We start from the raw sequence: 25116 nt of genomic DNA, 5'->3' as shown, positions 1-25116 counted from the left end.
GCAAATTCTACCCCTCATATTGGGTGAAAGGTTCAGGCTAGAGCTAAGCATTCTGACCAAAACATTTAATTAACAAAAAATATTACAATAGCAGAGAAAATAATAATAATAACAATAAAGAGAAATTAGAAGTGGGAATCAGGGTAGAAAACAATGCAAAGGCTTTGGTTTCTAGGAGACCAACACGCCAGCTGAGCTGGCCTTAGCCCCAGCGCCTTCTGAGTTTTCCTTGGCTGCTGGCTTCTCGTCTTCCCCCATGAGACGAATGTTGTGCTTTTCCCGAAATTCATTTAGTTCTTTTCCCTTTGCCTGAAGCTGTTGTGTCAGTGTCTCAATGATCTTCTGTATCTAGAGGGCAAGCGACAGGAATTATGTAAGGATTTCAGGACTCCCTTCCCCCATCTGTTATGCACAATGGTTGGGAGAAGTGAAGGACAGATGATACCTCTAACCTTATCTTTAACCAAATATTAATAGTAGAGCCCAGACACTTAAAAGTATTCCTTAAAACAGTATTATTTAAAACAATGGTTTAAAAACTTCAGTATACATAAGAATCACCTGGGCTGATTATTTTTAAAATGCATTTTGTGGCTCCCATCCCCAGCAGTTTTGAATCAGTGGGTACAGGAGAGGGTCTGGGAAGCTGCATTTAAATTAGTCCTCTAGGTGATCTGGATGCAGGTACCCATGGACTACACTGTTAAAAACCCCACTCTAACCACCTTCCTTCTCCCAACTCAGCCAAGTCACAGAACCCATGGTGAGAGGCACAGTCAGCAACTCCTTTGTCTAAGGAGTTAAGACTTAGCATAACATAAAGAGCATAGGCCAACAGGCAATTTATGCTGTCTTCAATGTGAGTCCCTACCCACACTTTCCTCCCCACATTCTCTAAAGCCCCAGCCTCCCCTTTCTCACGCCTTGGTTGCTCAGAGCATCTATACGGGGATTCTTGCTCACCTGCTCCTTGTTGTTCTCCAAGGCAGGCAGCACCTCTTTGACGGTCCGCTCCACCAGCACCCCTCCAACCATGCGGTAGCACTTGCGGGTTTCATCCACCTCCTTCAGAGTATCAATCACTAGGCTGAGGTAGGAGGACAAAGCAGGGTCTGAGAATTCAGTCCCACTCTGTGGCAACGCTCGTAGAAAGTGGCCCATCCACCTCTCCTACTGTTTGCTCCTCACCTGTGCTCATTCAACTCCATCTCCAGCTCTGCTGCTTTGGATGCCAGGCCCCGCTGTTCCTGCCTAAGACGGTTGAAGCCAGCAATTACCTAAGAAGATGAAAAAGAGATAAGGTGAGAGAGGGGACAGTGGAAATGGCAGAGGGCCAACATACAACCGACTCACTGGAAAAGACCCTGACACTAGGAAAGACTGAAGGCAAAAGGAGAAGAGGACGGCAGAGGATGAGATGGTTAGATAGCGTCACCAACTCGATGAAAATTAATCTGAGCAAACTCCAGGAGACAGTAGAGGACAGAAAAGCCTGGCACTCTGGAGTCCATGGTGTCGCAAAGAGCTGGACATGATTTAGCCGCTGAACAACAACAACATACAACACAGCATGGCAGGCTTTACAGAGACGCAGTAGTGGGCACCTACCTGGCAAAAGGAGTAGAACACAGCCTGCAATTTGTAACTTATGTCTGTCTGGAACTCCAGTCAACCAACACTGAGTGCCAGCCAGGGGGCTAGACCATCTTGCAACTTAGTTTGGTAAGGACTAGGCATTTGTTACATAAGAATGGAGGTGGAGAGCTACTGGAGCACCTACCGGGGAGCTTACACTTGCAGGTAAAGGAAAGGCTTTGTAGTAATTCTTGTTTGGGTCTGCCCAGCATCCCTCTCGTTAGGGAACTGCCCCTCCTAATTCACTGGGGTTCTTGTGGGCTACTAATTACAGGACCCTTGCTCCTTGACCACAGGACAGTAACCTATTCTATACTAGAGTCTCTCTACAGGAGAGACAAACAGGTACAAAATGCAGCTGGAGCTAAGACACCAATGTGAGTATTCAATCATCTCTGACATTTTGTGACCTTATGGACGGTAGCTCACCAGGGTCTTCTGTCTGTGAGATTTTCCAGGCAAGAATACTGGAGTGGGTTGCCATTTCCTCCTTCAGGGAATCTTTCCGACCCAGGTATCGAACCACCATTTCCTGTGTCTCCTGCACTGCAGACAAATTCTTTACCACCTGAGCCACCAGAGAAACCCCAACGCTGACAGTCGTCCTGTGAAGATTATCCTCTATTCCTTTCCTGAAATCCCTGAAGCTGCCCTGCTTCTTGAACTTTGCGTGGCCTAGATGATTAACGTTTCTTTTCACTGTGTTCAATTCTGTGTTCACTGTGTTCAGTTCTACCACCGTCCTTCTAAAACAGTCCTTTAAAAAAAAAAATAAGTGGCCCAAAGCTGATATCTGCAGCCTGTAAATCCTAACTGATAATAGGTTTCCTGAGAGAGAATGCCTTAACTGAAGCCTAAAGATGAGAAATTGGGGGTGACGGTGGGGTGGGCAGTGGTGCAAAAGAAGCATAATAACATACTTAAAGGCCCAGAGAAGTGATTACCATCAGCTGCTTCTTCCCCAGAAACTGAGCAGAGAATTAAAACAGACTGAAAGTCAGCCTGGGTACTAATACCACCACCAGCAACACATCTAGTATAGCGCTCTGATGACTGTATTTGGAAAGAAATATCAGATGAAAGACAAAAGACTAGGTTTCAAGTTTTGTCTCTGTCACATACTGGTTTTATGAACTGTGACAGACTTTTAACCCTATTCGTTTAACCCTGGCTACAAGTTGGGATCAGTTTTAAAACATGATGGAGAAGGAAATGGCAACCCACTCCAGTATTCTTGCCTGGAAAAGTCCATGGACGGAGGAGCCTGGCGGGCTGCAGTCCATGGGATTACATGACTGAGCATGTGTGCACGAGGGTGGAGGGAGATGGGTTGGTAGCAATAAAGTGGTAGAACTAAAAAAAATAAAAAATAAATAAAACATGAATAGTGGATCCTCAGAACAATTACACAATCACTGGGAGTGAGGCTCCAGGCCTCAGTATTTCAGAAAAGATCTCCCATGAAATTCTGATGTGCAGGCAGAACTGAAAACCACTCAGTTAATCTCTCTGAGCTTTAGTTTTCTTACCTGTGATATGCAGATAATACCTACTTCATAGGGCTGTTGTATCACATGAATGAATTAATGTGGAACAGTTTTGTAAGCAGTGAAGTACATTAATTACCATCATAACCTCTCTCCAAACGGAGTGTCCCTTGGACCCTCACAGTCAGCTGAGAGCAACAGGCCCATTCATTCAGACCATTACCATATCTCTCATGGTCACTTCCATCATCTCCATTCTCACTGTCATCGATGACTAAGCACCTCGTCTTTACTAGGATCCCTTATTTCTAGCTCTCTCTCTGCAAGATTCATATACAGCTAATATCATGCTGTCCTGTACCACCTCTGCATCCCTTCTACTGCCCAATAAATGAAGGAATAAATTTGACCAGGAACTTGTCATTCCAGCAGCTTGTTTCCTTCTCCCAACCATCATCCTTTCATCTCAATCTGCTTCATCCACTCATTTCAGCAGATGTGTCAGAAACCTCACTCATCTACAAGCTGTTTTTCCTTCACCTTCATTACCTATATCAAAACTATTCCATTTATAATTAGCGTTTTCTCCACTGTCAATTTAACATCAAAATACTTTCATCTAAGAAAATTCCACAACTAAGCTAGATTCAAGATGCCCTCCTAGCATCTGAATGACATCCATTCTTCTGGCTATATGTTGTATTTAACATACATTAATGAAATCAGCTTAAATGTCTAAAATTTCTGAGACCTGAAATTATTTTCTTTAGTATAATAATTAGTAGGAAAAAAAAAATTAGTAGGAATCTACTTTTCAACCACCAGTTTAACACCACTAAAGGCAAAGAAGTTTTTTTAAATTCCAACTTTTCCTCAAACACTCTTGCTGATTAACAATGCTATATTTCAACCCTATACTTAAGAACCCTATAATAAGCAGAGATGGCCAGGTCACTATTGACTCCCTCAGCCCTATTAAATTGTCACACATAAACACTCCTCCTGAAAAAGAATCCAATTAAAATACCAACTCTTTTTCCTTTTTTTTGGCCATGAGGTGCAGCAGGATCAGTTTCTGATCAGGAATTGAACCCACAACCCCTGTAGTGCAAAGGCAGAGTCCAAGCCACTGGGTCACAGGGAAGCCCCTGCTGCTCCTATTCTAAAGTAACGTCAGGCCTCACAACTATACAGAGCCCTCACATTCTCATAACTGGCCTGTATAAATAATTTTACAGAGGACATCTTTTTTTGTTTGTTTGTTCCCAGTTTTCTTCAGATATAATTGATAAGGGACTTCCCTGGCAAACCAGTGGTTAGGACTCAGTTTCCACTGCATGGGTCCTGGGTTTGACCCCCGTTTGGGGAACTAAGCTCCCACATGACGCACAGTGCTGCCAAAAACAAAGATAACTGACCTAGAGCATTGTGTAAGTTTAAGGTATATAACATTAGGATTTTATATATATATTTGGAAACAATTAGCACAATAATATTAGTTAATATATCCATCACCTCAGTTACTTTTGTGATTAGAACTTTTAAGACTTCTGCTCATAGTAACTTTCAAGTATACAACATAGTATCGTTAACCATAGCTGTCATGCTATAATTAGATCCCCAGAACTTATTCATGTTATAACTCCAATTTTGTTACCTTTTGACCCTGCTTCACTCAGTCCCCCTCTTCCTGCTCCAAAGCACCAATCTACTCTGTTTCTATGAGTTCAATTTTGTTTTTTTTATTCCACATATAAATGAGATCATTAAGTATTTGTTTTTCTTTGACTTATTTTCATTGAACATAATACCTTCAGGGTTCATTCATTTTGTCACAAATAGCAGAATTTCCTTCTTTTTTATAGGTGAATAATATTCTCCTGTGTGTGTATATATGTGTGTGTGACATTTTATGTATTCATCTACAGGACATGGTTAGCCCTTTTGGTTGTCCTATAGGACAAATTAGCCCTTCTAATTTGTAAGGGCTATACAGCATTTAAACCTTATTGATACTTTAATACATAAACCATCTAACCATTCTTCTCTTGTTGGGACATTTAGGTTATTTCCAATTTTTCTGTAATAAACAGCATTGATTTTACATATCCAGACAAACAGTGCAAAAACTTTACAGTCATTTCTCTTGAATCACATTCCCCCAAGTAAGACTGAGTCAAAAGGGTATTAACATTATTATAGTTTCTACTGTATGTTGCTATAAACTTCTCCAAGATGACCAGATGACTTCTCAGTGCTACCAGCAATGTCATGATTGTACCTAATGGTAGCTTATATTACCTGTGTTAATTTAGTAATTTTTAGAGCAGGAAGAGATCTTAATTCCAGAAGCCTTGGAATCATCCTCAACTCACTATCCACCCTCAATTAATTAACTTCTAAATCATATCTGTCTACTGAATACCTCAAATCCATCCACTATCATCTCTCACCTGTACTATGGAGCCTCCTGGGTAAGTTCCACACTTGCCTCCTTCAATCCATCTCCCACACTTCAGCACAAGTAACCTTAAATTTAAATCTAACCATCCTATGCCTAAACCTTCAATTATTCCCACTGCTCACGGGATAAAATCCAAACTCCTGAAGACAGCAGGAAAAAGGTCCTATAGACCTGGTCCTTGCTGACTTCTTGCAACCAGTTCTTCTCCCACCTCTTACACTCACCACCATCAGGCCTCCCGTACTGCAGGCAGACTCTTCACTGTCTGAGCCACCAGGGAAGCCCATGGCCCAGCAGAACCACTTGCAATTCCCCTGTCATTCACCTTCAGGCATTTGCAGAAAATCCACAGCCTACCTAGCACACTTACCCGAACCTTCCTCATCGCACTTTTCTCTGCCTGACTGATTCGTTCTTCACGTTCCAACAGATTCTTCCCGGAAGTGGCTCCTGCCACCCCTAGGCCCATACTATTTGCATGCACTCACATATAAGCACCTATCAATTTCTTACACTTTTTGATAGAAAACTTTTTCTGTTTTCACATACTATGTTCTTTATTTTCCATCATACCGCCTACCTCTAAACTTTATTATCTTCTTTGAAAATGTAAAATATGTAAATATAACTTCTTTTAAAATACCTGCATCTTTTATAGTCCTACAATAACCTGCCTTCCTTCCACCATAGTTTGCACAGAAAGGGTGCACTATTATGTGCCTGGTACTTTGCTGGACTCTTTATTTCATTTAATTCTAAAACAAACAACAAAAGCAACAAAAAACATTATAAGACATGTACCCTCCGTAAAATACAAATCATGAAACCAAGGCTGGTGGAATGTGGGGGTGGATAAAATAACACAGTGGACTGCAGGACTGCTAGTTTTACCATGGTCTGTCTAACTCTAAGAATTCATTTTCTATTAATGTATTATTCCTGGCTTGTCACATAATCATCTCTTAATGAGTCAAACTATTTCCATTTGATTTATTTTTGTTTTCTTTCTTTTTTGTTTGATACCATATAGTTTTGATAAGGGGAAGATCTATAATCATTATATTTATCACCCAAAGGTCTTATCTACATGGTGTTTACTCTTACTGGGTTTAATGGAAGAATGAAAGGGGTAGAGAATTATGACTGGACGCATCTGGAAAAGCATTTTCCGGGCTGTCACTGCACTTAATATCTTCTTTTTAGTTCAGTGCCCCCTTTTCTGACTAACATGTGCTGTGTGCTTATCTGCCGTCACATCCAACTCTCTGTGATTCCCTGGACTATAGCCTGCCAGGTGCCTCTGTCCATGGGGATTCTCCAGGTAAGCATATTCAACTCTAAAAATTTCTCTGAGCTTATCAAATGATGATTCTCATCCTTTCTCTTCATCAAAGTTTTTAGGACCAGTCTATACTCACTGCCTCTACTTCCTCACCTCCCAATTCACTTTATTTATTTAAATGTTTGACCATGCCATGAGGCTTGTGGAATCTTAGTTCCCTGACCAGGCATCAAACCTGGGCCATGGCAGGGAGAGCACCAAGTCCTAACCACTGGACCGTCAGAGAATTCCCAAGTTATGTCTTTTTTGAATCAAGTTTTTTCACCAAAAAAATTGGAGGTATCTATCTCATACAATGTAGTGAGGATTCATTAATTACATCAAGGACTTAGGACATTATCCAGCATAGAACAGATTGCCAATAAACAGTACCTGCTATTATTATAAAACAGCTCCACCTAAATGTCCTATAGATACCCGAAACTCTGAACTTTCTTTTACTCCTTTTTTTTTTTTTTTTTTTCTTTTTTGGCAACTCACACAGCATGTGGGATCCTAGTTCGCTGACCAGGGTTCAAACCCGCACGCCCTGCATTGGAAGCTCAGAGTCTTAACCACTGGATCACCAGGGAGGTCCTTTTACTCCATTTTAAACTGCTCCTCTTCTTGTCTCCCCTCTTTCTGCTAATGACACAACTCTAGCCTGGTAGGAAACCCTGGTTTCCTCTTTGAACACACCCTTATCCCATCAACTGCCAAATTTATTGCCTCTACCTCAGCAATTTTTCTTAGACTTACTGACATTGATCCTGCCAATTGAAGGCCTCATTACCTCTTGTCTGAGATACTGCAACAGTCTTTTAGATTATCTCCCCATTTTTGGACTCCAAATCCATCCTATACATTGTTGCTAATTTAATTCTTCTAGCACTTGGATGCAGAGAAGGCAATGGCACCCCACTCCAGTACTCTTGCCTGGAAAATCCCATGAACGGAGGAGCCTGGTAGCCTGCAGTCCATGGGGTCGATAAGAGTCAGACACGACTGAGCAACTTCACTTTCCCTTTTCACTTTAATGCACTGGAGAAGGAAATGGCAATCCACTCCAGTGTTCTTGCCTGGAGAATCCCAGGGACCAGGGAGTCTGGTGGGCTCCCATCTTTGGGGTCGCACAGAGTCTGACACGACTGAAGCGACTTAGCAGCAGCACTTGGATGACACAGAAAAATATTCATGATATAGTATTAAACTTAAAAGCAGATTATGAAATAGCAAATAACTGTATTTAGAATACTATATAAAATTAAAGACGTAAATGTGTAAAATACACATGTACAAAAACATAAAGGAGGGGGAAAAACCTCTCTCAAAGGATACATTTCAAAATGGTAAAAATAGTTATCTCTGGATAGTAGGGCCATGGGTAATTTATTTCTTATCTTGTACTTTTTCTTGTGTTTTCTACAATGAATATTATTTTATGTAATAAGAAAAAAATGAATGGTATAACATATATCCTTCTATGAGTCCCTCACTGCTTACATTAAAAAGTCCTGAATTCTTTGCCATGCAAAGACTCAGTATACTTTAAGGACTATACCTTTCTAACTTATAACTCATGATTTAGCTAAACAAAGTAGTCACTGCACTTCATGTCAACCTATGCTTTCTCTAGATCTCCTCTTACCCTATTGTCTATATTCCGTTTCTACTGCCATCTGTTCAAATTTATCCAATCCTTCAGGCTCAGCTCAAATATCTCTAACAGGATCATAGTATAAGCAGAAAAAAATAAGTCTGTCTGATTCTCAAGTCCCTCAATTAAAAACTCTCCCAGTCTGAGTAAGTGAAAGCCTCTGAAACTCAAACATTCTGAGGACAACACTGCTCCTTCAAATGGCAGTAATTAAATAACAGAAGATAAACAAGTAACGTGCCCAGCACAATGTGCCACTTGCCTCGTCTTGTCTATGCAGCTGGGATTTGAAGCAGTGATAAATGTTTTTTACCCAGTGTTCTCTCTGGAACACAAACAAAGGTCAGAGAATGTTAAGCAAGGAACAGCCTCAGAACTCAATTACCACAATTCTTCAGTCTGTTTTGACGGCCTCTTTTCCTCTATTATCCCTTAAAACTGGTTTCATTCTGTTCTACTTCTTTTTTCACTTTCTGTCCAAACCTTAGGTGATTTCACCCACAACCATGGCTTTGCCTACCATTCATAAACGTATAATTCTCTGTATCTCCAATTCAGATTTCTTTCTGTAACCTGACATTATGAATCAAACTATCTACTAAATGTCTCTACCTATATGTCCCACAAGAAATTCAAATTCAAACTTATTTTCTCCCCAAACCTGTCCATCTTCCTACATTCCCTCAAGGCATCATCAAAGACAGAAACCTGAAGGACATCCAAGAGTCCTCTTTTGTCCCCTTTTCTCCACTTTCAAGTCTTGCAGTAATCCATTCCAAACTTTAAGTGCATCTGCATCCCAAACATATCAGGAAGTTTCACGCCACAGTGTTTTTAAACACATTATTCCTTCTACCTAGAAAATCCTCCAGTTCCTTCTTTGCTTGACTAACTTCTCTCATCCTTTAGAACTGAGCTGAAAGATGATCTTTTTTACAAAACAAAATAATTAACATTTATTATGCACATCAGGTACTTTGGCCACCTGATGCAAAGTGCTGACTCATTTGAAAAGACCCTGATGCTGGGAAAGATTGAAGGCAGGAGGAGAAGGGGATGACAGAGGATGAGATGGCTGGATGACATTACCGACTCAATGGACAGGAGTTTGAGTAAACTTCGGGAGTTGGTGATGGACAGGGAGACCTGGCATGCTGCAGTCCATGGGGTCGCAAAGAGTCACACGACTGAGCGACTGAACTGAACTGAAACACATGGTATATTTTGTCTTATATCACTGTGCAAAACACTTTGTATATGTTGTCTAAAAACTCTTCTCCCCTCCCCCAAAATTCCATAACACTTCATATCTATATCTCTCATACATATACTTCTGCCTCACATTAGCATTTTGTGTATGTCTTATTTTTCTCACCAGACTGAAAGCTCTTTGATTGCAGGAGTCAGTTTTAAAACTCTTTATGCTGAATACCTCTGCCTATAGTAACTGTTCAACAAATAACTGATAAAAGGACCTATAATTAAAACAGCTATTGTTTTAATTACGTTTTCCTATTACACGGATTTCTTCCCACCCATAATAAACACTAGCCCCACTATCAGCAAACCACGGTTCCCAAGCAACAAACGGCTTTCTGATTAATTTATCAAACGTTTCCCGGTGCTAGGCACTGGGAGAAATGTATGCTCGAATTTTCAGTAAGGGATTTCTGGTGTCTAAATTCAATCCAGTAATGACTCTCAAAACAGTATGAAACACTAGACTGTTCGAGCATGTGAGTCACGTGGCTCTGCAGTGATGACGATTTTCAGCGTGGCTTCAGGGTCAAGTAACAGACTACACTACCAGTCCGTCGACTAATCCCCTAGACTCGTCATGACCTGCCTCACCTAGCCATATCCTGTTCCAAGGTGCGGGGGGAAAGTGGGGAAAGTGGCCAGCCATTTTTCCTCAGACCTGCGCATCCTCGCAGCCCCTGCTTCCCCGAGATGTTCTCTCGCCCAGGCTCACCCAACCCTCCGAGGGGGCGTGGCTCTCACCTACCAATCCGCCTACTCTCTCCCCGGGGGCTCGACTGGCTCCTCCAAGGACCCTCCCCTCTCTGGATGGCCACGCAAAATGCGGGACTGGAGTAAAGGTCTGCACAGCCACAGGATTTCCCCCCTCCTCTCACAACGACTCTGGACCCAGCCAGCTTGCCCTACTTCACGTTCCCTGGTCCTCACCTGCTCTGCGGACACCGCCCCCTTCCCCGTGCCGCTCCCGCTGCTCTTGCCGGCGCGACCGCCGTTCTCCGCCATCTTCACCGCCTGCTAGGCTTCCGGCCTTCGCGGCTCAGCATCCCCCCCTGCCCTGCGTCACGTCCGGTCTCGGAGTTACCGCCCACTCTCCCCTGGCACCTCCACCTCCAGGCCGCAGTTTGGTTCGGATGCCGCGGATGATTTTGGCCATATCTTAATGTAGGACCTACTACCTATCCCGCCCACCCCGATGAATTCCACCTGCGGTGCTTTAACTTGTGCAACAGAGACGCTGCCCCTGGGAAGCGCGGGAAAGAAAGGGTTAACTGGAGAGTAGGGCGCTGGTCGCGATCTGGGTGCCAGTGCCCCCCTGCCCACCACTGGGCGGTGAGAAACGAGGGAGGGTGAGCTTCCCCTCAGAGATTCTGGTGGGGAAATATGCTTTGCGTCAATAAAACTGACTGCAGGTGCACAGTCAGGAAGAGAAGCTGGGAAGACCAAGGAAGTATCTCGGAGATGACTTTTGAACTGCGGAAACATTTGTCTGAGGAAATAGGCTTTAATTTAATGTGAGATCGAAGGCCTTTCCTCCATCTTCCCACTTTATGATCTCTTCCGGTAGCCCATAATTACCTATGATAAAGAATGTTTTGACGATTTGGGAGGTTTTACAGGGAGGGTCCTGATTCAGCCTCACAGTATGAAGAGAGAAGTCAGGGGATCTTAGGAACTTATTGCTTGAGAGTGGGGTTGGTGTCCTGATTTCTCACTTTCTTCAGGCTGGGCTTCATCATCAGGCCTCCTCACCAACTCCTGTCCCTTCTTTCGTGTCCTGGACTCCGGATACCTCGATTTTCAGTACTTTGTGCTCCACCCAGGTAACATGTTTTGTTGTGCTCAGTTGCCTGGCACATAATAGATGCTCAGTAAATGTTTGTTAAATGTATGGATGGTGGGAAACACTGGGGCACCAACCACCCACAGAAATATTTGATTAGTGGGTCATTATGCCATGGGTCATTGTGCCCTGTAAGAGTAAAATGAAAGGAAAGTCTAGCTCTCCTGCTCCACATTTTAGCCTCTTATCCTTAAACTTCGGTTTCTCCATGCTAGTCGGTCTGAGGCCTGCCTATGCCATTTACAGACTCAGAACCATGGCCGTCTCATCTTCTTCCTGGGAACTGCCCCTGGTGGCTGTGTGCCAGGTAACATCGACCCCAGACAAGGAGCAGAACTTTAAAACGTGTGCTGAGCTGATTCGGGAGGCTGCCAGACTGGGCGCCTGCCTGGCTTTCCTGCCTGAGGCCTTTGACTTCATTGCACGGGACCCTGCAGAGACACTACGCCTGTCTGAGCCCCTGGGTGGGAAACTTTTGGAAGAATATACCCAGCTTGCCAGGTATCAAGTGGGAGGGAGAGGTAGTTTCTTTCTGAGTGATGTCCTAGGATTGCCAGACATGAGGGTAGAACCTTGAGAAGAGTTGTCAGTGTCCCCTCCCCCTCAGGGAATGTGGACTCTGGCTGTCCTTGGGTGGTTTCCATGAGCGTGGCCAGGACTGGGAGCAGACTCAGAAAATCTACAACTGTCATGTGATTCTGAACAACATGGGTGAGACTCTTTAGCCTGCCTCCTCAGGCAATTCTACCTAAGATTCTCCAGAATTCTGTTTTCTCAACTGTTTCCTTGGCCAGGGGGTTTTGGGGGTATTTGTACTTCTGTACCTAGCCTATAAGCTATGTCCTCTCTGGGAGGAGAGGATCTAAGCTGGCTTTCTAGATGCTGGTGCCCTAGTATTCTTTCTCCCTCTTACTCTAGGGTCAGTAGTGGCCACCTACAGGAAGACGCATCTGTGTGATGTAGAGATTCCAGGACAGGGGCCTATGCGTGAAAGCAACTCTACCATACCTGGGCCCAGTCTTAAGTCTCCTATCAGCACACCAGCAGGCAAGGTGGGCATTGTGAAAGGACGAGGGTAGGAGAGGAACAAGAGGGAAGGGAACAGGAATACTTTAAAGCAGGGGTAGAGGACAGAAAGCTCTGAGTGGGGTGGCGGGGTTATGACCAAATGCTGTGACATGCAGGCAGGGGGGCTAAATAGGCTGTGTTTCATTCCAGATTGGTCTAGCTGTCTGCTATGACATGCGGTTCCCTGAACTCTCTCTGGCATTGGTTCAGGCTGGAGCAGAAATACTTACCTACCCTTCGGCTTTTGGATCTGTCACAGGTCCAGCCCACTGGGAGGTAAGAGAATACTTCTTTAGAACCTAAGGGCCTTTTCTTACTTCACTCTCCTTCCTTGGTTCTACCAGTTAAAAGATTTGCTTTCTCCTTCCCACCTACTGGGAAAATTCATTTCCCCAGATTGTTGCCTCTCAAGAGTAGTAAATCACTCACAGGGCAATTATCAGAATGGTCACAATGGGTAGATTGGGCTGTATTGTCCATGGCTTACCACTTCCCTACCAGCTGCTACGTGTACTTAAGTGGACACCTACCTCCTCCATCCCTAGGTGCTGCTGCGGGCCCGTGCCATTGAAACCCAGTGCTATGTGGTGGCGGCAGCACAGTGTGGACGCCACCATGAGAAGAGAGCAAGCTATGGCCACAGCATGGTGGTAGATCCCTGGGGAACAGTGGTGGCCCGCTGCTCTGAAGGACCAGGCCTCTGCCTTGCCCGAATTGACCTCAACTATCTGCAGCAGTTGCGCAAACAACTGCCCGTGTTCCAGCACCGCAGGCCTGACCTCTACGGCAATCTGGGTCACCCACTGTCTTGACTTTTGACTTCTGTCCACTGAGACCTCCATTGTGAGCTGGTGGTGTTGTGACTTGTAGGCAGGACCCAGGCGCAGCTCCCCTCACTTGGAGAACCTTGTCTCTTGATGGAACACAGGCTCAGCTTCTTGGAAAAGAAGAAACTTTCACCTGAGCTCAGATTTCAGTTTCAGAAAGGTGGAATTTAATATAGTCACTGTTTATTCCATGAAAACTGAAGTTATGCTGAGGGCTGAGCAGCACTGGCATTGAAAAAAATATAATAATCATAAAGTCTGTGTCTGAATCTCTCTTTTCGGAGCTGAAAGGGGAGGTGGTATTGTACCAGCTGGACTAGGCTCCAGCTCTAGGCCTCCTGGGTTATTCAACACGCCTCCCTACCTAAAGAAAAGTGCAACACCCAGTGCACGCCCCAGCCCCTGCTCCCAAGCGTGGGAGTGGGCGTGAGGGTAGAGGATGGGGAAAGAAAAAGAAAGGCATTGATACCGAATCACTTCACTCTCACCTATGATGCCCTTTGCCCAAGCCAGAAGAAAGCAAAAGGGGAAAGGGCTGCAGGGTACATTATTTATTTTCACTTGAACATGGAAAGAAAAGTGTCACACTCCCCCTTCCCCTTTTCAGGGGGAGTGTATTTTAATCAGCAACCGCTTCTCCATCCATCGTGTGTGTGTCTGTGTGTGTGTGTGTGTATTTTAATCAGCAACCGCTTCTCCATCCATCGTGTGTGTGTGTGTGTGTGTGTGTGTGTACACACACACCACAGTTGGGACGGTGACTAGGCTGACCTAGTCCTCTTACCTATTGTTCCTTTGAAGAGGGTTTAACAGAGAGGGAAAAGGAAGGAGCCACACCAGCCAGAGGTTTCAAGCCATGGAATGGAGGAAGCGAGGCAGAGAGGAGCAGCACCAGAGGCCAGGAGAGAGTGGAAAGGGCCACAGCTTCTTTGTTTTTTAAAAATTCTATAATTTGGGAGAGGGTGGTGATTAATTTCCAAAATACACTTCAGAGTCCCACCTTCCACACAGCTCCCTACTGACAGCCCTTTGGTTTTTCAGACAGAGTTTAAGAGCCCTCATAAAGCCAGAAGTACTGATAACCCCTCAATGCACCCAAAAGCAGTGATCACTTCAATCCCTTACAAAGACTATGGTCTGTAGCCTTTCTTCTCCCTACACATTTGTCTTACGGCTCAGTGGCAAGGTGACTGTAGAGACACACATGAGGGGGTGAGTGGAAAAGGGAAACAAGGGGAAGCCCAGGCACATGGGTGCAGGGAGGGGTGGGGGACACCACTTCCATTTTTCTTTTGTCTTTTCCTTTAAAAAAAAAAACAAAGGCAGGGGTGTGATTGGTTGGAAGGGTAGAGAACAAACCCCAGCACAGCATGTAAGCTCCAGAGGTGGGTGGTGAGAAGTCCCCAGAGAAGTGAGAGGGAAAAGGTCAGGGCAATGCTTGAAGCATCAAGTTCCTCAGGAGTTTCTGCCGGCCCAGCTCATAGTCCTCCTCGTCCACGTTCACCAGCAGCTTGATGGCCTCGTGGCCCACAGCCTGCTTGAGGGAGTCTGTGATAAAGACGCCTTTAAGCGCCTCTAGTAACGAGCCATTGATGTAGTCGCGCCAGAATGCATCGAGGTAGGTGAGCTCAGAGAACTTGATGTCACAGATGATGGAGCCCAGGTCCCGGGACTTGAGGATGGTGTTGGCCTGGTTAAAGCGCTCAAACTGGCGCTCAAGTGGGTCCTGCTTGTTAGAAAAGACATTGCCCTGCAGAGCAGTCTCATGCTGGCAGTATTCAGCCCGAACCCGCAGTCTGATGTCTGTGGGGAAAAGAAGACGCACAGAAGAGATTGCAGTAAGAGTTGAGTTTACACCCAAGTTTTGAAAAGAACGGCAGAGTAGCAAAGTTGGGAAGAACACCTAACAGCTTCTCTACCTCTTCCCAGGACTAGTTCTTTTCTATGAAGCTCTGAAATCTCAATTCAAGAGGTTCCCTTAAATGGGAACATGCCGAGGTCAGATTATTTCCATCACTCACAAGTAGCACCTTGATTTGAAGAGATATTTTCCTAGTTAACAGAAGTTCACTTTAAGATTCTATCATGACTTGAGTCATACTACAATAAGGATGTCATAACGGCAACCCTTTCATCTAGTTATTACTTAGAAAGAGTTGAAATGAACTCTGCCACAAAGACAGAGTCCTCCACCCAGAGACTGTAACATTCAACCTCACTGTGCCACAGCGATCAAAGGGAGGCTTGCTCTAAACAGCATAAGCTGCCCAGTGTTCCGAGGCTTCCCAGGTGGCACTGGTGGGAAAGAACCCACCTGCCAATGCAGGAGACATTAAGAGAGAGGGATTGGGAAGATCCCCTAGAGAAGGAAATGGCAACCCACTCCAGTATTCTTGCCTGGAGAATCCCATGGACAGAGGAGCTTGGTGGGCTACAGTCCATGGGGTTGCAGAGTCGGACATGACTAAAGCAAATTAGCATGCCCAGTATTCCAGCAGTTCTCTGTATTTCCCCTCTAGTCTACTCCGCCTCTAGAGCCCTTGAGCTTCCTCACCGCATGTCTGCTTTTCCTTGGGATCTGGTGTCACTGACTTCCGGCGTTTTCGCTGGCTCCCAAGTGTGGCTCTCCCTCGAGCTGGCCGCTTGCTACACATCTGAGGGCCCGAAGTAGGGCAGCACACCACGGGATAGTGGGGAGGCACTGACCAGACGGTAAAAAGGGACACACAGCAGGGGAAAAGCAGAAATTGAAACAATTCACTTGGAATGTGGAGGGATCCTTTAGACTTAGCACTAGAGCAGTATCAATAATGTGACTTGAAAGGCAGACACAACATGGGAACCATTATAGGACCTAGATGAAGCATTAACACCTCATCTGATTTTGAAGGAGGGGCAGATGTGGGAGGGACAGTGTCCTTTCATTTAGGCTGGCAAAAGATGGGTCCAGCATCCTCTTTCTTGATTATGGGAATTAGGGAGAGTTAGGATCTCACCTGTTTTAGGGGGGTGGGGAGGCCTCGGCTCTGGGTCGCTGAGGGCTCTGGGTGTCACATAGCGAACTGATGTCTCCTCCAGGTATTTGTCTACAAGATCAGGGCACACTGTAGGGGGAGAGGGACTCACTCAGGAGAAGGTACACCCTTCCCTTCTAGTCCAATCCTCCAGTGCACCTCGAAGCGTCCTTCTCAGGACTCCCCGGAGTCAGCGCCTCCTCTGCCTGGCCTCCTGTGCTGCTTACTCGGGGCCGCCCACAGCTCTCCCCTGACCCCAGCGTCCCCGCCCCAGGGGCACCCTCACCAGCCCGTCTCCGCTTGAGAGTGACGTAGGGCAGCAGGTCGTGGCGGGTGATGATGCGCAGCAGCTGCAGCACCTGGCGGAAGTTGCTCTCATCACAGCGGCCCTGGCGCTCCAGCGCCAGTAAGAAGTCACGTCCGTTCCGGATGAGGCCACGCTCGTGGTCGTCGATGACGTCGACAAAGAGGAAGGAGAGAACGCGCACGTCCCTGTGCGTCAGGTGGGTGCCCACGATGTCGAACATGCGGTGCAGGCTGTAGAGCCCGTGCTCCTGCTCACCGTGCTCTTCGGGCCACACCTGGCTTGCCCTCCGCTTCAGGCCCGCCATGCTGGGGGCTCAGGCACACAGTGCTTCCCAGAATCCCCGCTCAGCAGCCACAGTCCCCACTGTACTGGAAGGACAAGGGAAGAACCCGTGAACCACTCGACGTCAGGAACGCGTCTCAGCCAAGCCTGTACTCTCAGAGCCTAACACTGTGTAGTGCTTAATAAGCCTTTATTAACTTTTACAAAGTTGTTGATTTTTTTGGCTCACTGTGCAGCACACGGGATCTTACTTCCCTTGATCGGGGATTGCACCCGCACCCCCTGCACTGGAAGCATGGAGCCTTAACCACTGGACTGCCAGAGAAGTGCCTATAAAATATTTATTAAAAAATAAAGCCTAGAGCTCTCTATATTCAGCAGATGCTGCCCTAAGTCCAGATCTTACTAGAGAAAGACAGTCACTTCCGCTAAGGAAGACTCACTAATTGCGATTTTAGTGCTACATATTCAGCAGACATTGTCCCAATTGTTCCTCTGGCCTCCAAAATACTGCTTTTGGTCCTCCCTGACAGTGCCCCCAATCAATTCATCCCTTAAATGAAAGCAAAATGAAGAGAAGTAGAAAATTCACTCTAAATTCTAACACAGAAGCTGCATCAGATAAACTTAGGGGCTGACAGCAGAGAAACTGAAAGTCTGAACTAGTTTTAATTCTGCCTATATTATTAACAAACTGCAGCTATGTGACCTTAAGTAAGTCACTTAACTTGAAAGCCTCAGCGTCCCCGTCTACAAAACAAGGAGAAAAGAAACTACTCCTTGGAGTTATTAAGAACCCAGTGGGAAAATGCACATGAAATTGCCGTAAAACTTATCTAACTTGTTCGATTTCAAAGAGACAAGCATCTTTGGCCTCTGCAGCCCAGACTCATCCCTCCACAGACCCATCCTCATTTCTCCTACAATCTAACCAAGTCCAGGAGAATAATTGCTGAGAAAGTTAATCAAATATCCACCAGAACTCATGGATTTAAATCAACAAGCAGCACTAAGCTCCTACACTGAGCACGCGTGGGATTCTCCTACGCCACCTGTGCTCTCCTGATGTTCACACCATTTGGATATATGCCCCTTTCTCACCTTTCCTCATGGTCGTCATCTACCAACCCCCTGTAAATGACCAAGCACAGTCCTACATTTATTATGTATTTTGGCATTTGATTCACAAATTTCCTCCATCACTGTGGGTAATGTCAGTGACCCAGCTAATAACCAATCCTCAAGTCAAACAGCTTTCATCTCCTCTCTAGTCACTTATATTTACTACCCTACCAAGTACCACCCAATACTACTACACCCTCTGACCACAACCTCCAATCACCCAAACAATTATAAATTCCTGTTGATACTACTTTCTATTTCTTAAATTTGCCTCACCTTTCCACCCCCTACTACTACCACGCTGGTTCAGGTCCCAATAATCTCTCACCTGGATTACTGCAAAAGCTTCTTTAAGGGCTCTCCTTAAAAAAGGGGGGGGGGGGGGCTCTCCTTACAACCAATCTTAACCTGTCTAAATCCAATCCCTGCATCCAGCTGAATTATCTAAAATGTACAACTGACCACATCACTTTTCATCTTAACACCTCTCCACAATTCTCTCCTTGAGTTTCCCAGGTGGTGCTAGTGGTAAAGAACCCATCTGCCAACGCAGAAGACATAAGAGATGTGGGTTTGATCTCTGGATCAGGAAGATCCCCTAAGGAGGACATGGCAACCCACTCCAGTATTCTTGCCTGGAGAATCGCATGGACAGAGGAGTCTGGCAGGTTACAGTACACAGGGTTACAAAGAGTCAGACACGACTGAAACGAATTCACATCCACAATCCTCTCCTTACCAATAAGAACACTCCAGATTCCTTACCCAACACACCAAACCATCCAAGATCAGGCCTTTGTCACTTTTTATTTCTCTAACGTTAATCATCTCTCTATAGTTCACATACATCACACAATTCATTTCTCTATAACTATCTTTAGACTATTCTCTTTGCCTGAATGGCCCCTCCCTTCTTTTCCATATGCCCCATTACACCTTTTTTCAGATGGCTAACTCATACTCATCCTTTAAGAGTCAGTTCAGGACTCCCTTGGTGGTCCTGTGGTTAAGAATCTGCCTTCCAAAGCTGGGGATACAGGTTCAATCCCTGGTGGAGAACTAAGATCCTACATGCCACAGGGCAACTATGCCCATGTGCCCCAACAGAGGATCCTGTGTGCCTCAGCTAAGACCTCACACAGCCAAAAATGAAATAAATAAATACTAAAAAAATACTAATACATAAATATTAAAAAAAAAAAAAAACAAACCCAGTGCAGATGCCATCTTCAAATTCATTCTCTACACCCCCATGCTGGGATTAAGTAGTCCTCCTCTGTGCTCCTATGGAACACTGTTCATGTATTTCCCTTAAACCATTTATCAAAGTGTACTAAAATTATCTGTACGCCTATTGTATCTTAAGCAACTCAAGTAGAGGGACTAGGTCATATTCATCTTTCTATCTATAGTGCCAAGCAAAGGACGGGGGTTGGCATATACTAGGAGCAACCTGCTGCTGAACTAAACTGAACCTCCAAGAGATCACCACAGCAAAACCAATTAAAAACAAACTCACATAAGTCCAGGAGTGAGAGGACCCCATTAAAAGTGCATGCAACTCAGGTAACATGCATATTCTCTAGCGTTCCCCATACTGCAAAACTACCCATACCATAGCAACCTACTCAACAACAATACAGGCTATTCTGTCCATTTTATACTCCAAGAAATTGAGGCTATGTTAAAAGAGAGAATAAAATGATAAACTACTTCAGAAGAGTCAAGCAACTGGGGACTCAAAAAACTGAAGAACAAGTAGGACCTGGTCCTCTCTTTCAATCCTGAAACGAACGCACAGAGTGACTCATACCCTTAAGAAAACGGGAGGTCCAACCTGGAATTACCTAGCCCCATAACATGGGTTCAGAATGTGGACAGGAAACATAGCCCATTTCTACTTATGAGAACCAGATATCCCACCCAAAGCATGGGAGACAACTGGGAATACAGCTACTCAATGATCGACTGGTTTTCCTGGTCTCTTCCTCTCTTGCTTCACCTGCTGCAGCCACTGGCTACAAACAGAGGGGACTGAAGGAAAACAACTTCTTGCTCATAGCAGCCACATGAGAAAACTGAGCCTCCTTAGAGCCCCTACAATTTCGCCTTGTTCCTATCCCACCTGTTCCCCTTGGCCAGCTGTCTATTATGTGGATCCCAGAAAAACACAGATGGGCAGGTTTCACATTCAACCAATCAGAAGAGTAGGTTGCTCCAGAGTTCCCTAATTCAAAGTGTCCTGACTATAAACCCCAGGAAATTAGGAAGTATTGTCCCCACATACCTGGTCACTGGAAAATGAAGCAGAATACAGGAAAGCACCATGGTCCTAACTATGTATCAATGGATGCAAATTCTGTGATAGGCCTCAATTCTGAGGGTTACATCCCTAGATCTGAGGGGGAAACAGCTACCTTTAAGTTGTAGATCCTAGGCTGGATCAAAGTGACAGGAATTATCAGAGCTTCTAGGTCAGTGGTTCTCAATCAGGGCAATTTTGCCCACCAGGGGACATTCAGCAATGTCTGGAGGCTTTTTAAATTGTCATGACTGGGGAGTGGGAAGTGAGGCTGGTAATGGAAGGCAATACTGGTGTGCAATGAGTAAATGCAATGGATAATGCTAGACATCCTATAAAGCACAGGACGACCTCTTACAACAAAGAATTATCTGACCCAGAGTATCAATAATGCTAAAGATGAGAAATCCTGTTCTAGATGGAGCATGATGAAGGGTCCAAAGAAGAAACAGCACTGTCACTTGCCATCTTATATCCGGAGAAGGAAGTCATCTGGTCCCGCCAACCAAAACCCATCAAACAATATTCCAGAAGAAGAGCCAGTCAGACAAAGACTCATTTAACTTAACTAAGGAGTTTCATCCCGCTCCAGCTTTGGCTTCTCTATCATCTGCTGCTGCCATTTAGGTGAACAGCAGGGACAGGGCTACGCTCCCTTCCACCCCATCCCAGGAGGTATAATCTGACCTAATTCAATCTAAATTGCTGTGAAGATTAGAGAAATGCCATCCTCTGCAAGACAGAAAGGATCTTGCACTGAAACCTTGCAGCCATCTTTAAAGTCCCAAAATGAGACCATGAGCAGACCCTGCTGCTGAGCACTTACAGCCCTTATGCAATAAAGCAAAATGTAGAAGAGGAAGAAGTTTCCCAAGGCCATGCTTGTCCTTGGGAGAAATGTCAGGAGGCTGGCATGCAGGCTAATAGGCAGCCCTCCCCACTTAATTATCATCTATGATGGCGAGTTCACTCACTCAGCAATCCACATGCGAGTTCCAGCTTCAGCACTGAAAGAACATGGCCAACTTCCTCTTAAACCAAAATATATTCAGCTTACTGTGGCAGTGAGTCGAGGGAACTACCCAGAAATTATACAGAGATTCTAGGTGAAAGGTATCAGAGCAGTGAGGAGAATGTACACCCTCCAAACAGAAGATGAGAAAGAACTTCAGAATCTCAGTGCCTGAAATATTGCCAGACACCAAGAGACAACACTCCAGCAAATAAGAGTCCTGGTCCTGTAGGCTGGTTTGGGTCTATCTGAGCGCCTAACATCTAGATCACCCCTAAGGGGTTCCCAAGACTAATCCTTTATTCTGATGAATTGCTGCATTCCCTGGCACTGTAGGAGTTTTTATTGTTTGTTTTCTTTAGGTAAGCACAAGCCAGCCAAGGGCCAGCAGTCTATATGTACCTACAGGCCTTCCTCTCGATTAACCGTTGTCTGTTAGGTTTCCACTCCCAAGCAAAGACTAGTCTCACTCCAACCAGGAGTGAGATCTGTATTTTTTGAGGTATTTGATTCTCTCAGAAGCCCCTGGAAGTCATGTGGAAGAAATTAAAGAGACTGGTGTCTTAAAATGAAAACAACAGTATAGTTTCATCCCAACAGAACTAGAGGTATCTGACTCTTTCACAAGCCCTTTTGAGAGGGAGAATTTAAAAAAGGGTGATGTCTTAAAACCTGAAATGTAAAGGATATGGAAAACCTTAAAAATGACTAAGACTACATAAAGAAAGAGCTTTCTTGCTGGTAGGACCCAGAAAATGCAACCAAATATCTGGAAGTCAGAATGACAAAGTATGTTTTCAAAATGAAAATTCCGGAACAACTAGGAGAAAGAGTAAGCTCGAGGAAAAGCCTGCCTGCAGAAGCCGCAGCAGGTGTCTCAGCAATCCTCCAAGGGCAGCATTTAGTAGATATTGTTCTAGAGTACAGAATTCCATATGTTTACAAATGTTTCTCTCACAGCTGACCATGAAGACTAGACAGTAACAAAACAAGGCTGGAGGCTTGTCCTAAGACACCTGATTTCTGTTCTCTTTTCCCTCCTATCAGTTTCCAGTGACCTAAAGAGACAATGACTGTCACAAATCTTATGTACTTGGTTGGGTGAGTGAAAACCTATTTTCCCTGTCATCTACCCATTACTGCACTCAACCCTCAACATGTCATTTCCATTCCTTTTCATTGTTTGAAAACAAACAAAAAGTTCCAGACTTACCTCTGCAGGAAACTTAATTTCCCAGGTCTCTTCCTAGCACAAGGTTCAAAGCCAGCAGCAAAACAAAAACAAATAAGGGGGGAAAGTGTCAATTTTCAAGCTTTTTTTTTTGACACCTCAAAGGCCCAAAGAGTCAATCTCAGCTGCAAAAACATACAGACGAGCCTAAAGCTATTTCAGTTGTAATGATACACTCTAAGCTAAATGGGAGAACTCACTTCCAACAAAGTCCCCAGGCTTCCCTAACCTTCTATTACCCAATTCAGTAAACAATACCACGTCTGAGAATGCCCAGTCTCAGTGGCTTAGGGCAAAAAAGGTCCCAAATGTAACAACTTGTGGGAAAACCAATTATCCTCTGACACCTCAGTCCTCAATCTCTTATGAGGCCCACCTACTTTGTTACACTATCAACACTGACTTCATCTTTAGATGAACCAGGAGGAAAGTGGTTACAGCAAAAGGCACTTTCTTTTCATCACTTCACTTATGAGCCCGTAACTACCCTCCAAATTCTGTCTTCACTCTTTCCCTTACCTAGTACACAGTGAGAACGAAATATCCACGGGGACAGCATCCACTCAAACATCTACATTTCACCGGGAACATTTTTTTATACACGGGTACTGACCCTCCCTCCTAGCACTAAACAGCAAAATAAAGAATCTGGAAACTAAAGCGCTCATTTAATTAGCATGGCTGCCTAGATGCCATCCTGTGTTTTCTGTTCCCTTTCTCAGACTTCAGAGCCTTGACTTTAGCATACAGAGGTCCTACATAGCATGCATGTTTCCCCATTCCGATATTCCTAACTAATTACTTAAAACTAGGAAAGTCCTTTACTCCTTCCACACAGTTCAGCGCTACCAGGGTCCTCCGTTCCCTTTCTGTTCGTAACCAGGAAAAACAAGGGAGCTTTTGGAAATCCAGCTGAACCCTCATCCAACCCCAATTCTCTAAACCCACAAGACCATTCCCTTCTGCCCGTCCCACCCGAGGAAGAGCTAAAAGGCCTGGCAATTAGAATTGGCTGCAACTGATGCTGCTTAACTCTGCCCTCTCCCTTTCCACAGGGGAAAGGGGAACCCCTGAACCTCTATCATTCGCGCAGCTGCACTGTCCTATCTCCATCCCATTCCCCTTCCTCCCAAACTTTCCTGCTAGTCTCTCACTTTCTCCATTACCTCGTTACACCGACACGCTCTCCAGTCCCCAAACCTCCGTTTTCTCCTTTTCCACCCAAATTCTCCCCTAGGCCCTTCCCCCCGCCCACCTCCAATTTAACACTTTCAGAGCCTCCCCCAAACGTCTCAAGCCCAAGCCTCACCTCTCACCTCTCCACTACACCCCTAACGTGAGCCCAGCTCTTCTCCCCACCACTTGCCACAAGCCCCTTCTCCTCCACACCCGCAGCCCCTCCCTCCCGCTCCCACCCCCTTGGCCCGGCGGGCTCCCAGCCCCGCTCCCCCTCGGCCTCTAACACCCCCGGCCCGGCCCGGCCCGGCCTCGGCCCTTGTTTACGCCCCTCCCCTGCCCCACTCCTCCGCCTCGACCCTGCCTTCCCGCACAGTTGCCACCTCCCCCGCACGCCCCCTCGGCCGCTCCCCTCCCCCACCTCGCAGCGTCCCGTCACCTCCCTCTCTTGAGGTTCTCAAGCTGGACGTCGCCAACGCCTCCCCCTCCACTTTCCTTCCCCAAGCCCTTCGCGGCCCCGCCCGGCCCCGCCCCGTCCCGCTCGACTCCCCCTCCCCACTCCGGCCGCCCCGCCGCCTCACTCTCGGCTCAGGTTCGGCGCCGCCATGTTGGATCCATCCGCGCCGCGCTCCCGGGCCTGTCTCACGGCGCCGCATCCGGGCTTCAGCCGCCGCCGCCGCCGCCGCCACCGCGGGCGTGGGGGAGGGGAGAGGCGGGCGGGGGTGGCCGCATCCTGAACACCGCCTCCCGGAACCTGGCCGGTTAGTGGCGGCTTCGAGACCATAGTGAGGCATGAGCCGGGGTAGCCATGCTAGGTGAGGGCAGCCTGGCAGCGGCATTAACCAGGGAGTGGATAGCTTCACTTCGGTACCGGAGACTAGAGATTGGCAGCCATCTTGCTTTGGGGCAAGCTGGCAACGCAAGTTTTTCTTCTGTGCGGCTTTAGGGCCGTAGCAAGGCCTGTGAGAGGTTGCACTCTCTAGTGTGGAAACGTTGGTGGGACCCGAGCTGGCTGGTGTCGACTTCAAGATCCACTGAAGGACTGCAACTGGCAGCCATGACGCAGAAGGGCGGAATATTACGGGGGTCCGATTGCCTTACGAACTTGGGG

The 25116-nt window shown here is 45.9% G+C and overlaps 3 protein-coding genes across 15 annotated transcripts; 1 reads left to right on the top strand and 2 right to left on the bottom strand.

The window, feature by feature from the left end:
* Nucleotides 1–44: 44 nt before the first annotated feature.
* Nucleotides 45–10873, bottom strand: PFDN2 (prefoldin subunit 2). Its single transcript, XM_061120331.1, has 4 exons — nucleotides 10752–10873; nucleotides 1189–1277; nucleotides 964–1087; nucleotides 45–348 (listed from the first exon to the last, which is right to left on the bottom strand). Exons 1-4 carry the CDS (start codon nucleotides 10824–10826, stop codon nucleotides 172–174), a joined length of 465 nt encoding a protein of 154 aa, XP_060976314.1. The 5' UTR covers nucleotides 10827–10873; the 3' UTR covers nucleotides 45–171.
* On the top strand, nucleotides 10861–13818 carry NIT1 (nitrilase 1). 4 transcript variants are annotated; one of them, XM_061120317.1, is made up of 7 exons: nucleotides 10861–10985; nucleotides 11546–11644; nucleotides 11911–12165; nucleotides 12272–12375; nucleotides 12583–12716; nucleotides 12883–13008; nucleotides 13278–13818. In XM_061120317.1, coding segments are annotated over exons 1-7 (987 nt in total). In that variant the 5' UTR covers nucleotides 10861–10983; the 3' UTR covers nucleotides 13545–13818. The 4 variants fall into 4 exon arrangements, with proteins under 4 accessions (XP_060976300.1, XP_060976302.1, XP_060976301.1 ...); XM_061120318.1 differs by lacking the exon at nucleotides 10861–10985 and adding an exon at nucleotides 11001–11153; XM_061120319.1 differs by lacking the exon at nucleotides 12883–13008.
* Nucleotides 13819–14095: 277 nt separating this feature from the next.
* Nucleotides 14096–24734, bottom strand: DEDD (death effector domain containing). 10 transcript variants are annotated; one of them, XM_061120328.1, is made up of 6 exons: nucleotides 24587–24719; nucleotides 22812–22844; nucleotides 16860–17248; nucleotides 16556–16645; nucleotides 16114–16260; nucleotides 14096–15362 (listed from the first exon to the last, which is right to left on the bottom strand). In XM_061120328.1, exons 3-6 carry the CDS (start codon nucleotides 17182–17184, stop codon nucleotides 14986–14988), a joined length of 939 nt encoding a protein of 312 aa, XP_060976311.1. In that variant the 5' UTR covers nucleotides 17185–17248; nucleotides 22812–22844; nucleotides 24587–24719; the 3' UTR covers nucleotides 14096–14985. The 10 variants fall into 10 exon arrangements, with proteins under 10 accessions (XP_060976311.1, XP_060976308.1, XP_060976304.1 ...); XM_061120325.1 differs by having other exon boundaries at nucleotides 16556–16663; nucleotides 16860–17243; nucleotides 24587–24718; XM_061120321.1 differs by having other exon boundaries at nucleotides 16556–16663; nucleotides 24587–24717.
* Nucleotides 24735–25116: the final 382 nt, after the last annotated feature.

The sequence above is a fragment of the Dama dama genome, chromosome 20 (genome assembly GCF_033118175.1).
Source record: "Dama dama isolate Ldn47 chromosome 20, ASM3311817v1, whole genome shotgun sequence".
Taxonomy (NCBI): domain Eukaryota; kingdom Metazoa; phylum Chordata; class Mammalia; order Artiodactyla; family Cervidae; genus Dama; species Dama dama.
This window is presented reverse-complemented; position numbering and strand designations above follow the sequence as displayed.

Coding starts and splice junctions, on each gene's coding strand:
- PFDN2 (XM_061120331.1), bottom strand. CDS start 10,826: ATGGCGGAGAACGGCGGTCGCGCCGGCAAGAGCAGCGGGAGCGGCACG. Junction 1,278..10,751: donor GGGCGGTGTCCGCAGAGCAG/GTGAGGACCAGG, acceptor TCATCTTCTTAG/GTAATTGCTGGCTTCAACCG. Junction 349..963: donor TGGAGAACAACAAGGAGCAG/GTGAGCAAGAAT, acceptor CTTGCCCTCTAG/ATACAGAAGATCATTGAGAC.
- NIT1 (XM_061120320.1), top strand. CDS start 11,205: ATGCTTTGCGTCAATAAAACTGACTGCAGGTGCACAGTCAGGAAGAGA. Junction 12,166..12,271: donor GAATATACCCAGCTTGCCAG/GTATCAAGTGGG, acceptor CCTCCCCCTCAG/GGAATGTGGACTCTGGCTGT. Junction 12,717..12,882: donor TCAGCACACCAGCAGGCAAG/GTGGGCATTGTG, acceptor GTTTCATTCCAG/ATTGGTCTAGCTGTCTGCTA.
- DEDD (XM_061120322.1), bottom strand. CDS start 17,184: ATGGCGGGCCTGAAGCGGAGGGCAAGCCAGGTGTGGCCCGAAGAGCAC. Junction 16,664..16,859: donor TCTCAAGCGGAGACGGGCTG/GTGAGGGTGCCC, acceptor CTCCCCCTACAG/TGTGCCCTGATCTTGTAGAC. Junction 15,363..16,113: donor CAAGGAAAAGCAGACATGCG/GTGAGGAAGCTC, acceptor TTTTCCCCACAG/ACATCAGACTGCGGGTTCGG.